A 14,670-nucleotide genomic window follows, 5' to 3' on the forward strand; every position below is an offset into this window, starting at 1 on the left:
AAAAAACAAAACAAAGAGTCAACCTAAGTTACTAACGGCCACTCCCCTGGCCTGCTTGGCCCTTCTAGTACCATGCTAAGGATGAGGCACACCCCCTGCAAAACCTGAGGAGTAGAAACCAGTCTGAGGCAGCTCTCTTCTTTAGGACCCAACAACGAAACATTCTAGAAAAGACCAGTGCTTGCTAGGGCTGGGAATGGAAGGAAGCAGAGCAGGTGCATCAGGAAAGAATTTTTAAAGCAGTGAAAATAAACTATTTGGCTAGGACACTTTTGGGTAGATATGTAACATATATTCCTAAAAACTTACAACTCAGACAACCAAGGGAGGACCCAGATATGAACTTTAGTTAATAACAATGTTCAATATTGCCTACTGGCTGAAACAAGTTAGCACATCAATGTAAGTATGGGGAACATGGAGGAAGAGGATTTAATAATTATTTTGCTCAATTTTTCTGTTAAACCTATAACTGCACAAACAACATGCTTTTAACAAAAAGCAATTTAAAAAGTGAACAGGGGAAGTATGATTTTTATACTGTGTTAATATGGTATTCCTAAAAAGTAACTTTTACTACTGTATCCATTAGCTTAGTAACCAAGTACAGCCTACTACTGAGTCAAGGCATCCTCTCAATTTATAGCTCCTCTTCCGTCTCTCTCCGCCCTGCCACTTTCAGAGACAGTCTTGACTACAGCCTCTGGCTGCCCTTGAACTCACTGTGTAACTTCAAACTCACTATGTTTCTGCTTCTAGTTCCCAAGTGGTAGAATCATAGGCATGTTGGCTTTGAAATACTGTTTTCTATTTTAAAAACCAGTATATATAAAAAGGGTTAGACATTCGAAAATCAGACATTTTGAGTTTTTGACTCTGAAACATTACTACCTTAAAATTTTTTATTGTTAATAGCAACTTTTCATTTCTTACATTTTAAATAATAGAAATATATAGAAGGTGGATGTCAGAAAACATGTATTTATAATTTAAATGAAAACAATCAGCATTTTTTAAATGTGTAAAGTTAGTCAAACTTTGTAATACAATAAAAACACAGCTGTAGCCAGTGGCTGCTTGATGAAAATATTAAAAACAAAATTGTCACATATTCCAAAAACAATTCTCTAGTTACTTTATCCATATAGCAGTGTTCATCGAAAAAGAATGAGAGGCTCAGAGGAAGGATTTCTATCCAATTATAAGTACTATTAATTAGTTACAACTAATTAATTTTTTCTGTGTAGCCCTGGCTGTCCAGGAACTCACTCTGTAGACCAGGCTGGGCTTGAACTCAGAGCTCCGCCTCTGGGATTAAAGGCATGCACCCACTGCCCAGCCAGGACGGTATTCTCCGGAGCTAAGAATGAGGACGCGAAGGCGGAAATCCAAAGGCACTTAGTCGGCTGGCAAGAGCAGTACAAAATGAACTGTGGCCACTGAGGTCACAGGAGACTCAATGCCATCAGGTGCTCCTTTAGAACCCGAAGGCTTCTCGGAACCAAGGAGCAGAAGACTCTCCTTAGTGCCTGGCTTTTCTACGAGTCAGAAGAGTGTACTGCTGAGATGTATGGCCAGATCATTGGGAAAAATATCAAACTGAAAATTTGTAGCATAAATGTGCTAAGAAACATTATTCTCAGCCATGAGTTGATTTCTCAAATTGAGAAATATGTTGATAAAATTAGTCTTATAAAAAGTTCAAAACACTAAACATCTAAGAGGGAAAGGGTCAATACAGAGAAGCACACATCCATGATTTATGCCCAGCTACCCGTAGTGTGCTTCTTTACGCTAACAAACCCTATTTACAGAGATGTGCACACTGTGATTTAGGACACACGCGAAGCCTGAGTGTACTGTTACAGTGGCTTTATAAAAGATTCTATCATCCACAACACGTTTCAACACTGAGACACTAGGCAGTGAAGGTCACTGGCGTGAGAGAGCACGTGACCGTAAGGGCAGAAACATCTCGCTCGAGTTTCCACAAGTTCCTCCTTCCAACTGCAGATCTGGGGGCAAAGCAGGGGCCCCGGGGTCCCCAGGTCGAGGAAGAGTGCCCGAGGAGAAGCTGCTGCTTTCAGTTCTGCCAACTTCCAGGACTGGCAAATTCAGAGAAGACTCCGTGGAGAAAAAGGGAGCGGTGCTAGATTCTCCTTCCGGGTGGTACGTGACCATGGACGCTCTCTGCTTTTCTGAGAAATTACTCTCATCTGAATTGGACCTGGAAAGGTTGTTGGTGGCTGCAGCTGCAAAGGGCTCACAGCTGCTGCTCTGCAAGCCTACAACAGAGCATCCAGAAAGCAAATGAGAAGGGAACCAAAATGGACACGCCTCCCACCCTCTAACTCCTCCAGGACTGTGAGCTAGTTCCAGTACCACCTTGGTACGACATTTGCAGCAGGATCTCGTGTAGCCTAGGCTGCCCTTGACCTCACTATGTAGCCCAGGCTGGCTCCTGCAACCGCTGCCTAAGAGCTGGGATTAGAGGCTGCCCCTTGATGTTCAGCGGCAGGATTTCAGCTGTAATCTACAAATGCTGCTGTCACAATCCTCTGCAGACCTAACTTGCTCTCTGACAAGAATCCTACTATTTACACTGCAGGCTAAGGCCACCACTTCACGGCAGCTAACTCAATGCCATGTTGTTCATATTCAATGAATACTTGCATAGTTGACAGCTGAAGGCTAGGGTGGGGTAGGAGGCCAAGTGGCTCAAAGGTTAAGAGCACTGGTTAGTCTTCCAGAAGACCCTGGTTCAGTTACCAGCATTCACACGGCAGCTCACAACCATCTGTAACTCCAGTTCCAGGGAAGCTGATGTGCTCTTTGGACTCTGCAGGCACCAGGCATGCAAGTACAGGCAAACAGCTCAGACATAATTAAAAAAATCCTTTTAAAAAAAAAGGCAAGGGGGCTGGAGAGATGGCTCAACGGTTAAGAACACTGACTGCTCTTCCAGAGGCCCTGAGTTCAATTCCTAGCAACCACATGGTGGCTCACACCCATCTGTAATGAGATCTGGTGCCCTCTTCTGGGGTGCAGATACGCACACAGGCAGAATACTGTATACATAATAAATAAATAAATCTTTAAAAAAAAAAGGCAAGCAGTTGTTCATAGCTAACTTTATTTCCGTTGAGAGAGGGCTCCCTGCTGGAAATATTATTGTAAGGTGTGTTACTTTTGTTTATGTCGCATTTGCCTAACTCTGTGAAGCTGGGTTACTCTGCCTGTTTCCAACACCTGACGGTCTAATAAAGATCTGAACAGCCAATAGTGAGGCAGGAGAAAGGATAAGTGGGGCTACCAGGCAGAGAGTATACAGAAGGATAAAACTAGGAGAAGGGGTTCAGGAGTACCCCGAGAAGGAGGAGGACATCAGGGGCCAGCCTCCCAGCTACACAGCAATTCACACAGTGAGATTTAAAAAAATAAGTGAATGGAAAGACACAGCAGCCAAAAGGTAGATGGGATAATATAAGAAAAGCAGGCAAGGAACAAGCTAAGGCTGGGCATTCATAACTAAGATGAGCCTCCGCCTGTGATTCATTTGGGAGCTGGGTGATAGGCCCCTCCAGAGTCCAAAGAGAGTAACATCATGTCATCCCTACAGCGTAGGTTAGTGCTGCAGTTGCTAAGCAGCCCAGGGAGACCTGAATGAACTCTGAGTCTTCCTGTTTCAGCCTCTTGAGTGCTAGGATTACATATACCATTTTTATCTAAGAAACATTCTTTAGCATTCTGGCAAAAAATATTATTTTATTAAAAACAAAATGTAATCAGACATACTCAAAATTTACAAGTCAGGCAGTGGTGGTGCATGCCTTTAATCCCAGCACCTGGGAGGCAGAGGCAGGTGGATCTCTATGAGCTGGAGGCCAGCCTGGTCTACAGAGTGAGTTCCAGGACAGGCCTCAAAGCTACAGAGAAACGCTGTCTCGAAAAAGTCAATAAATGGCAATTATTGGTTCTTGAGTCATGGGGTATTAGAACCGAAGAGGATTTAGTGATCTGAGACACTCGCTGTTACTATTAGGGTTGACAAAATCGGCACTGAACAGGCGAGCCATGCAATGTTCCAGGACTGCCGTGCACAGAGGGAGCTACAGGTAGCCAGCGACCATCGCAGCTCAAACAACAGTGCTTTCTCCAACCGTAGAATTCTACCATGTCCTGCCGGTCTAATGGACAGTCAGCCCAAACAGGATGGATGCAAACACTGCCTATTATGCCTAGCACGCAGCTGTCTCCAGGCACAGCAACCCCGGCGGTGACAGTTATAGGTAAAACCAAAGAAATCTAAAGTGAATTTGCGGGTCATCTTTTTTGCTAATTTTTCACTATAGACACACCCTTTTCCCCATCTCTGACTCACTGTTTTTTGAGACAAGATTTTAGAGAGTAACCCAGGTTGATCTCAAAAATCACAGTTCTCCCCTAAGCGTCCAGATGTAGACCACCAAACCTGACTCAGATGCTGGTCATAAAGCTCGTGAGGGGGAGAGGCAACAAAGACATCCAGATTCGAGTTTCTTACAGGCAGAGCCTTCAATAACTCACTTCTCTATCGCCAATGTCAAGAGGAACAGGCACAGTTATAGCCTGTGCACACGTAAGCTTAGGCTATAACTGTGAGTATGTGTGTGTAACTTGGTGCTCTGGGGAAGGGGTGGGAGTATCATCTTGGGGATTTAAACTGAGCAGAGTTCTACAAAGTGTCCCGTCAGAGAGTGCTGTGGGCTGAGGGTGAAATGGGAGGTGCCTTGCTCCTCTCTGGCCAGTTTCAGGTCCCATGCCTCTCACAAGCTGACTGGTTTAAATTCATGTGTACTTTATGCAGGATTCTTATAAGCATGTGCCAATCACTGCTTCTGATTAACTGGTGGGAAAAATCACAGAGACAAGCTTAGGCAAACTTAAGATCCATTGCCTATAGATTGTCCTTCGGTTGTCAGGACAGAGTGTCGCTCTACATAGCAGGCTGACCTGGAACTCACAATGTAACCCAGGTTGGCTTTGAACTTGTGGCAGTCCTCCTGCCTTGGCTTCCTACGTCTAGGAATATAGGCATAAGCCACAGAGCTCCTCTTCTTAAAATGTAATTGTGTTTCTGAGCTTATTTCTGAATGGATTACGTTTAAGGCACATATTAGAAATAAGCTTCTTAACCTTAACTGAATATGAATACAGCCAATTGGGTTTATATCACTTTCGTAATATGTATCTGGTAAGAACGTAAATTGAATAGTTCTGACCCTTAGCTTGCTGCACGGCATCCCTCACCTCTGAGATGCTCCAGTTTTATATTACGAAGCTTTAGTACTTCATCCGTTATCTTCTGAATCAGGAAGTTCTGTGTTTTCTCTCTGCGAATGGATTCCACGAGGGTGTCCAGTCCCTTGGGGTTTTCCTGTAAGTAGTCTAACAACTTCCCAGCTCTTTTCCTACTTGAAGTTCGGCAAGAAATTTCTTCCGTGTCTTCTCTACTGAGTATTTTTTTTGCACGGAGATGATCAAAATGTCTCTCAGCTATGATTTTCTCACACAGGTAAACACGTAAATTTTCTAAAGCCTAAGAGAGAAAAGAAAATATGCTTCAGTGTTACTTTGTGACATATGGTCTGGTTCACTTTTTATCACACCTGAAAACTAAGACCCAGCTGATGGGAGGAGGGCCTGCAGAAGCTAGAAGTCTGCAGAGGTTTTCTTTACCCCTAGTTCAGGGGTAAAGAAAAAAAGTCTTTAGATTCTAGTAACTATTAAGAAAGTAATTTCACAATTGGGACCAGGGAGAACAACTTGTATAGAGCCTCACAATTTGCAACTTTCTAATGTTATTAATTTTTATATCACCTCACTGTGAAACCAGTATAAACAAACACAACTCAAAATTCCAAAGGGCCCAGATGTCTGGCTGTGAGGTCAGTTAGAAACCTATACAACTCATGGAGCCAGTCTTTGTGGGAGGGAGAAGGAAGGGATGCACTAAGAGGAAGATAAAGGAATAGGACGGAGTGCTGGAAAAATTAAGAAAAAGGAGACTAGAGGAAAGCCTAGATTGAGAGAAGCTAGTTCAGGCTGGCGCTTACTTAACTGAAACATGAAAACAAAATGGTGCACATGTCATGAGGTAGCATGTAATTAATGCTCATGCATACAGTGTGTACTGTTTAAATCAGGTCCATGTTTGTCTTAATAAACGATGATGATCTGATGCCAGTCATTACATATTCATGCTTGCATACTAGATACATGATTTTGGGCAAGTTACTTAAGTCCTCTGTGCCTGTTTCTGCATGTGATAGTTCGGAGGAATAAATTAATATGCGAATTGCTTAGGAATTGCATGGTACATACTATGTGATGGGTCCTGTGAGGGATAATAATGGTGATGAATATGACTCACAATTACAATGAGCTACAGGCAGTGCAAGATTTCAGTAGAGCCGAGTTAGAAAACAATGGCAGGGAAGCTGCTTCATTGGAGGTTTCTCAAAGATTTTTAATCTCCTGAATTCCCACACACATTTATTTATCCACACAACAAACGTTTTATGTGTAAGTTCCTAGCCACACTGACATCCAAAGGGGCTGTACCAGCTTGCACTCCCACCAGCAATGCAGAAGTGTTCCCCTTTCCCCACATCCTCTCCAGCATAAGTTGTCATCAGTGTTTTTGATCTTGGCCATTCTTACAGGTGTAAGATGGAATCTCAGAGTTGTTTTGATTTGCATTTCTCTGATGACTAAGGATGTTGAGCATTTCCTTAAGTGTCTTCCAGCCATTTTAGATTCCTCTATTGAGAGTTCTCTATTTAGGTCTGTACTCCTTTTTTTTTTTTAAATTGGATTATGTGTTCCTTTGGTGTCCAATTTCTTTGTATATTTTGGAGATCAGACCTCTGTCTGATGTGGGGCTAGTGAAGATCTTTTCCCATTCTGTAGGCTGTCGTTTTGTCTTGTTGACCGTGTCCTTTGATTTATAGAAGCTTTTCAGTTTCAGGAGGTTATTAGCTGTTTCTCTCAGTGTCTGTTCAGCCTAGTCTCTTACAGACAGTAAAAGTCAACGTCCAGTGACTACTGAATCATGGCAGGGAAGATTCTTGAAAGTGTGGTAATTCAGCAGCACTCTAGGATTTTTGCTCCTCTACAGCTGAGGACTGACGCTGTCCTATGCTGTCATGTGTCTGGTTTTCTCTTTTCATACCCTAAGCTCCTCCTCATCTTTTAAGACTGAGGTCATTGATCATCTCTGGAGAGCCTCACCTTAGCATCCAGGATGAGCTGGACACGCCTCATGCAGAACCAGATTCCTACTTCTTTATCTCATTTCCCAGCTCATACCCAGACATTTCCACTCTGTCCCAACGCTCTTACTGAAGTCACCAATGATCTGCTCTTTTGACAGAATCTTTCCATCTTCATCTTATTTGGCTTCTCAGAGCAGGGACACAGTGTTCCTCCAGACACAACTTCCTTGCCGAACAAATACGACAATGCCCCAATTCACTGTGGTCTCTAGGACACTTCTCTCCGCACCTCTCACCCCTTCCCTGAGTCTTGCTACACCTGGTCTCAAACTTGTGACCTTTCTGCCTTAGCCTCCAATGACAGGGACTGCAGGAGAGCACCTGTAAACTTCTCTTTACAGGGCCTCGAACATCTCATCTGTAGTCGTCAAGGTGTCCAGTATCAAGCTTGTACTTCTCCTTTCGAGCTCTCTTCAGACCGTCAGCCTCAGCTGCCCATCAAGTCCCATTATTTCTGTGTTCTTCTTACAAAGCACCCTGAACTTCTGCTTCGCTCACGCTACTGCCTTCACCCTGACCCAAACCATCTCTCAGGACGCCTAGTCAAGACTTCTTCTACTTTTACTCATGTCCTAGTCCACAGAAAAGGCAGAAAGATCCTTAAAAGTCAAACAAACAAAAATCCTATTAATTCCTTAGCAAGCCTCTACTAGCAGAAAAAAATCAAGTCCTTCATGAGTTTACTTAGACCACATTTCCCATCTCATCTTGTTAACCTCTGCCTTCTCTCAACATTCTGAACTTACAAAGGCCTTGACTGTCTTAGGTCCCTGTCAGTAAATTCTTTTCTCCTTCAAGTGTTCCTCCCCCAGTTCTGTCATAACCTCCAGGAATCAATCTCAGGCACATCTGACTGTCTCATTCAAAGTACAACGCTGTCTTCACAGCCAAATTTGAAATTGTACAATTGTGTGAATGATATTGTATTTTTTAAAAAGATTCATTTATTATGTATACAGTATTGTGTCTGCCTGCAGGCCAGAAGAGAGTACCAGATCTCATTACAGATGGCTGTGAGCCACCATGTGGTTGCTGGGAACTGAACTCAGGACCTTTGAAGAGCAGGCAGTGTTCTTAACCACTGAGCCATCTCTCCAGCCCTGTGAAAGATATTTTATTTTTCAGCTTTAATGACCTATATATTTGGAGCAGGTAAGAAGCAGTGGTGTTCTGTTTAATGCTGTATAATCTGCATTTCAGAGTGCAGTGCTTTGGATGAATGAAAAATTCAATACAATATTCTGAAATTATCATTTTATGGCTATTTTCCTTCAAGAAATTAAGCTTTATTTCTTTTTCTCTTTTTCTTTTTTTTTTTTTTTTTGAGACAGGATTTCTCTGTAGCTTTGGAGACTGTCCTGGAACTAGCTCTCGTAGACCAGGCTGGCCTCGAACTCACAGAGATCCACCTGCCTCTGCCTCCTGAGTACTGGGATTAAAGGTATCTGCCACCACCATCCAGCAAAATTAAGCTATTTTAAAAACAGGATTTTGTCTTAGTTCTTAATTTAACTGTTAGAACCAAATTACATTATGAACTTCAGAGTACCATGGAATCTCTATTTGTTAAACCAAATTCAACCAAAAAAGGACACATTAAACAAATGACGAGAAGAGGGAGGAGCACTGGAGACAGAGGAGTTCCGGCTGTGGAATATTCCTTTATACTGTGTGAACATATGATTGGTTCAACAAAGAAGCTGACTGGCCAATAGCTGAACAGAATAAGGTTAGGAGGGAGAGCCAAACTGAGAATGCTGGGAAGAAGGGCGTAGTTGGGAGTCTTGAGCAGAGACAGAACATGGGCATGCCTTATTGAGAAAAGGTACCAAGACCCATGGCAAAGCCTAGATAAAAATACGGATGAATTGAAAATGTAAGAGTTAGCTAGTAGCAAGCCTGAGCTACTGGCTGAGCATTTGTAATTAATAAAAGCCTACGTGTAGTTAGTTACTTGGGACTTGCAGCCAGGAAAAAAAAAAGTTCGCCTACACCTGGGGGATCATCAGCAGGACAGTGCTCCCCCCAACATAAGGACTTGTGCCAAGACCCTCAGGTGATGTCTGAAACCTCATGGTACCAACTCCATGCCGAAGCTCTCTGCCATAAAAACTAATCTCACCAAGACAGCTACTAAAGGACTAGCAGGTAGGTAACACATACAGTGTGATACACTGGGGAAAAGGTTTGCCTCATGGCCCTGGCCAGATGCAGTGGGATAGTGCAGGATTTTATCAAGCTACTTAGAAGAGTGCTCAATTTGTACCATATAAACTTGTCACATCTCTGTTAAGTATTTTGGGGCCATGGCTGACCACAGGCAACAGACGCCACAGAAAGAAAGCCTGAAAATACACAGAGCCTCATGTAAATAACTTCAGCCACTTCCTAAAAGGACGCCAAGCAGTTTGGGGGGAAGGACAGTGAATAGTTCAATGACTGAAAACAGAAGAATACTTTGTATAATATTAAAACTTGGTTCCTAAAAAGCACCTGTAAATAAAGGTCTGGAGTTGAGAAAGAAGGAAGTTCAAATTGTGTGGATGAATTTTCAAGCTCCTCACAGCAGTTCTGAAAATAGGACAGACACCTGAAAAAAAATTTCTTTGTAGCCACCTTGCGGCTCATGCATCGCTTCTCTACGGTTATGAACACCTGACACAGGTCTAAACTGGGAACGCCAGGGAGGGTAACACCAGTGAACCCACTGGACCAGAAACAGAGGTCCGCAGTGGTCTTCCCATCTGTGTCTATAGGCAGGTCTGATCCGCCTTTGCCAGCTATAAAATGGAAAGAGATTCTCTTCCTTACAGGATATCTTAAGGATTGTGAGAAAATTCCAAACTGTATGAAACAGAACCGGAAGCACAGCTGCCATGTGTGTGCATGGTTTTCCTGGCATCTTTAATAAGAGGACAGTGGTTATCGAAGACCTAGTTTCAAGTGGAGTGTAAGCGCCCTGCCAACTCCACCAAACAAGGGCCCTACAGCACAAGTCCCAGTCAACCATGCCAATTTTAATTATGGGTGCAGTGCAATAAACCCTACAAGGAGTAAGGGATGGTAGAAAAACGGACCTGAAGCGGAAAAGTTCGCAAAGACGACTTTTCGATAGCACTACGGTGCTAAGCAAGAAAGAATTATTGTTTTTAATGTGAATTCAAGTATATTATACAAGGGGTGCTTATCTGATTTCTTTCCTTTCTGGCAAAACACGTAACTAAAGGAGAAGAAAAACGAAACATATGGTGCCTCAAGTCATCTTTCTCAAATATTAAGGTGTCTGTGCAGTTCTGCGTGATCTAAGCAGAAGAGGGCAATTTAGCTATTGAGTATTTTCAACGTTTACCTGGGAATCAAGCCTCGCTAGATGTACGCACACCCCCCTTCATTTAAATACGTGGGCGACTGCTTACTAGGGGAATTCCAGGCTGTGCCTTCAGCTGGCGAGCTTTCCACAGTCCCCCGGACAGACGAGTTTTGCCCCCATCTGCTCTCCTGCAGGGGGACATCTGGTCCAGCGTCTGCTCCAGAGAGAGCCCTCCGGGGGCCCTAGCCAAGCAGCTCCCGCGGGGGTGAGCTGGGGTGGGGGATCAGCAGGGTGCAAGGGTGCAGAGCCACCGGTGAGAAGCGGATGGTAAAGAAACACCCAAGCCGGTTTCACCGTGGACTCACTTCCAGCCAGCCCCGGGGTGCAGCAGGCGGGTCGTGCCCCGACCTTGCGTTCTTCCGACCTGAAGTTCCCCGTCGCTCGGCTCCGGGTTTCCGCTTTCCTCCGTCCCCGCCCGTCCCGCTGCGCCCAGCCCTGCCGAGCTACTCACGTCCTTCTTCACTTCAGTCAGATCCTCCTCTGTTAGGGACAGCGCGGGAGCCTCCATGGCCGAGGCCGGGATGGCGTCCTTCCGGTCCGCGCCGCCCCGCCCAGGCTGAAGGCTCCGGTCTCCCGGATTCAGGCTGTGACTCGAAGGGGACCAGGAACAGATCGGGGGAACGGCGGCCTCCCTGAACGCAGAGGTGGGGATCTCAGCGCCCCACTTCCGGCCCCGCCCCGAGGCCTGCGGTGCCACACTCCGCACCCCTCTACGTCCTTAGGCTTCAACGTCGAGCGCAGGCACCACCCCTCTCGGGAGGCGGATCTGCCTCCAGGCCCCGCCTCACGCATGGATCAGCCAATCAGGGCTAGCCCGCGGTTCCCCCCCCCCCCCCCCCGTCCCTTTTTCCGGAGTGGCTTCGAAGGCAGAGGCCATCTATAGCCACGCCCACTTGTTACTTGCATAAAGTTGCGGATTGGTCTCCCGAGAAGGACTCGTCCCCGTGGGCGTGGCCTTAGCCTCTCGGTTTAGCGGGATCTCCCCGCCCCCGCACACTCCTCATTTGGGTGGAGTGTGGGTTGAGTCGGCCACGGCTGTGCTTCTCTTTTCCAGATGTTGCGGAACGATTTCCTGTTGTTGGGCTGGTCCAGGTTTTACAATTACTTGATCATACACAAACACTTACAGGTATGCACACACAATAGAACTCCAGGATTGAAACGTTCGAGGGCCTGGGCCGGGCCCACTGCCACCCACGACCTAGCACTTAGCTCCCTAAATAAGAACAAGATCCCTGGAACAAGAGGATCGTGAGAACAGGAAACAAAACAACAACAACAAAGTAAACAAGTAAATAACAGAAAAAGTGTTAAGATTAAAAACATCACCCGCAATCCCACTATTTTAGCACCGAAAGCAATGTTTGGGTACTTTTAAGAGTCTGTTCGTTAGGAACATGTCCCCTTATTAATCTATGGAATAGAGATAAATTTAATTAGCTTTTAAAGCTTCTATATATTTAAGGTTCTGGAGCTACCTGGCATACAGTTGCGCTCTCGTTTGTTCTCATTTTTTTTTTTTTTTTTTTGATTTTTCGAGACAGGGTTTCTCCGTAGCTTTTGGTTCCTGTCCTGGAACTAGCTCTTGTAGACCAGGCTGGCCTCGAACTCACAGAGATCCGCCTGCCTCTGCCTCCCGAGTGCTGGGATTAAAGGCGTGCGCCACCACCGCCCGGCTTGTTCTGATCTTTTATCATTGCTCACTAAGCAAGAGTTTTAGGAACCTTGTGATGGGGGAATTATTTTACTGAGGCCAAGTGGTTATTCCCAAAATGGCGTTCTAACCTGTAGCAGCCTGTGGAAACATACGCGGTGGTGGATGAGGAGCTCCACATAGAGTCCTACATCAGAAATGATTATATGCGCCAAGTGGTGGTGACTCCGCAAGTGTGGATTCAGGCAACAAGAGGACCAAAGGCAGTGAGTTTCTGGCCCCGCGGCGCCAGCCCGGGAAGGGGAGTTCAGAGGTTCCTTGGCCCCCTATCCTTCTTGAGCTCTCTGCAGGGCCCCCACTCCCTGCATACCTCCTCTTTCTTCCTGGCCCACCCAGCTTCCATCCAGAACCCTCCCCACTTTGCCCCACCGCCCTCTTTCTGCACATAACATCACCCAGCCCAGCCTGTCTGGGCACTGGGTCCGAATCCTCGGGGCACCCAAGCGGGCGGGAGTCTCTGTTTCTATGGCCTGCCTGCACCAAGCAGGGTAGGCACTTTGTTTGCGACCTGCCCACCAGCATGGAGGCCTGATCTCTAGGCACCAGGAGACCCAGCGTTGGGGAGAGACAACGTTGGGGAGAGCCAGCATTGGGTAGGCAAGGAGACCTGATCGGGTAAAGAAGATCCATAAGGGAGCATTTGGAAGAAGAGATGGGTAGACGCCAAGGCAAGAATTCGCCCAACAAGCTGAAAAGCAACATGAAGCCACCAGAAACCAGCGACCTCACAACGGGAGGTCATGAACACCTTAATCAAGAAGAAGTAGAAAAGATTGACTTCATGAAAGTGATTGACGCCCTTAAACAGCATGTAAAAAACGCCCTTATAGAAATGGATGAGAAATATAACAGAAAGTTTGAAGAATTGAATAAATCAGTGAATGATACCCTAGAAAACCAAGGAAAAACAATCAAACAGATAATGGAAACGGTGCAAGACTTGAAAACTGAAATGGAGGCAAAGAAGAAAACACAAACAGAGGGCCGGCTGGACATGGAAAATTTAAGTAAACAAACAGAGTCTACAGAAACAAGCATAACCAACAGAATACAAGAGATAGAAGAAAGAATCTCAGACTCTGAAGATACCATAGAGAAAATAAACACTCTGATCAAAGAAAACAGCAAGTCCAACAAACTCTCATCACAAAATATTCAGGAAATATGGGGCACAATAAAAAGACCAAACCTAAGAATAATAGGAGTAGAAGAAGGAGAAGAAGTGCAGCTCAATGGTCCAGAAAATATATTTAATAAAATTATAGAAGAAAACTTTCCCAACCTAAAGAAAGATATACCTATGAAGGTTCAAGAAGCATACAGAACACCGAATAGGCTGGATCAAAAAAGAACATCCCCTTGCCATATAATTATCAAAACACAAAGCATACAGAATAAGGAAAGAATATTAAGAGCTGCAAAGGAAAAAGGCCAAATTACTTATAAAGGTAAACCTATCAGACTTACACCTGACTTCTCCATGGAAACCATGAAAGCCAGAAGGTCCTGGATAGATGTACTTCAGAAACTAAGAGACCATGGATGCAAGCCCATATTACTATACCCAGCCAAGCTTTCATTCACTATAAACGGAGAAAATAAAATTTTCCAGGATAAAAACAAATTTAAACAATACGCAGCCACAAATCCAGCCTTACAGAAAGTAATAGAAGGAAAATCACTAACCAAGGAGTCCAACAATGACCACAATAACTCAGACATCTAGAGACCCTTCACCAACACAACTCAAAGAAGGGAAACACACAAACTCTACGACTAAAAAAAATGACCGGAGTTAACATCCACTGGTCATTAATATCACTTAATGTCAATGGACTCAACTCACCTATTAAAAGGCACAGGCTAAGAGACTGGATACGAAAACAGGATCCAACATTCTGCTGTTTACAAGAAACACACCTCAACCACAAAGACAGGCACCTACTCAGAGTAAAGGGCTGGGAAAAGGCTTATCAAGCAAATGGACCTAAGAAACAAGCAGGTGTGGCCATACTAATCTCTAACAAAGTTGACTTCAAACTTAAATCAATCAGAAGAGATGGAGAGGGGCATTTTATACTCATAACAGGAACAGTTCATCAGGATGAAGTCTCAATTCTGAACATCTATGCCCCTAATATAAAAGCACCCACGTACATAAAAGAAACATTGCTAAAACTCAAGGCAGCCATCAAACCGCACACACTAATAGTAGGAGACTTCAACACTCCTCTCTCACCAATGGACAGGTCAGACAGAAACCTAACAGA

General features: G+C 44.7%; 1 protein-coding gene across 1 annotated transcript; it reads right to left on the reverse strand.

Moving 5' to 3' along the window:
- Positions 1-888: 888 nt before the first annotated feature.
- Bcl10 (BCL10 immune signaling adaptor) lies at positions 889-11,409 on the reverse strand. The gene is made up of 3 exons (XM_041659020.1): positions 11,138-11,409; positions 5,290-5,578; positions 889-2,285 (listed from the first exon to the last, which is right to left on the reverse strand). Exons 1-3 carry the CDS (start codon positions 11,192-11,194, stop codon positions 1,933-1,935), a joined length of 699 nt encoding a protein of 232 aa, XP_041514954.1. The 5' UTR covers positions 11,195-11,409; the 3' UTR covers positions 889-1,932.
- Between the last annotated feature and the right edge of the window lie 3,261 nt (positions 11,410-14,670).

Source organism: Microtus oregoni, unplaced genomic scaffold, assembly GCF_018167655.1.
Source record: "Microtus oregoni isolate MIOR12 unplaced genomic scaffold, Mior012 000000F_ref0000247, whole genome shotgun sequence".
Classification (NCBI taxonomy): Eukaryota; Metazoa; Chordata; class Mammalia; order Rodentia; family Cricetidae; genus Microtus; species Microtus oregoni.

Excerpts from the sequence above, each read along its gene's own strand:
- Bcl10 (XM_041659020.1), bottom strand. The coding sequence starts at position 11,194 with ATGGAGGCTCCCGCGCTGTCCCTAACAGAGGAGGATCTGACTGAAGTG. Across the intron at positions 5,579-11,137 it reads TGACTGAAGTGAAGAAGGAC|GCTTTAGAAAATTTACGTGT; the intron begins GTGAGTAGCTCG and ends TTTCTCTCTTAG. Across the intron at positions 2,286-5,289 it reads AAAACTGGAGCATCTCAGAG|GCTTGCAGAGCAGCAGCTGT; the intron begins GTGAGGGATGCC and ends GCTCTGTTGTAG.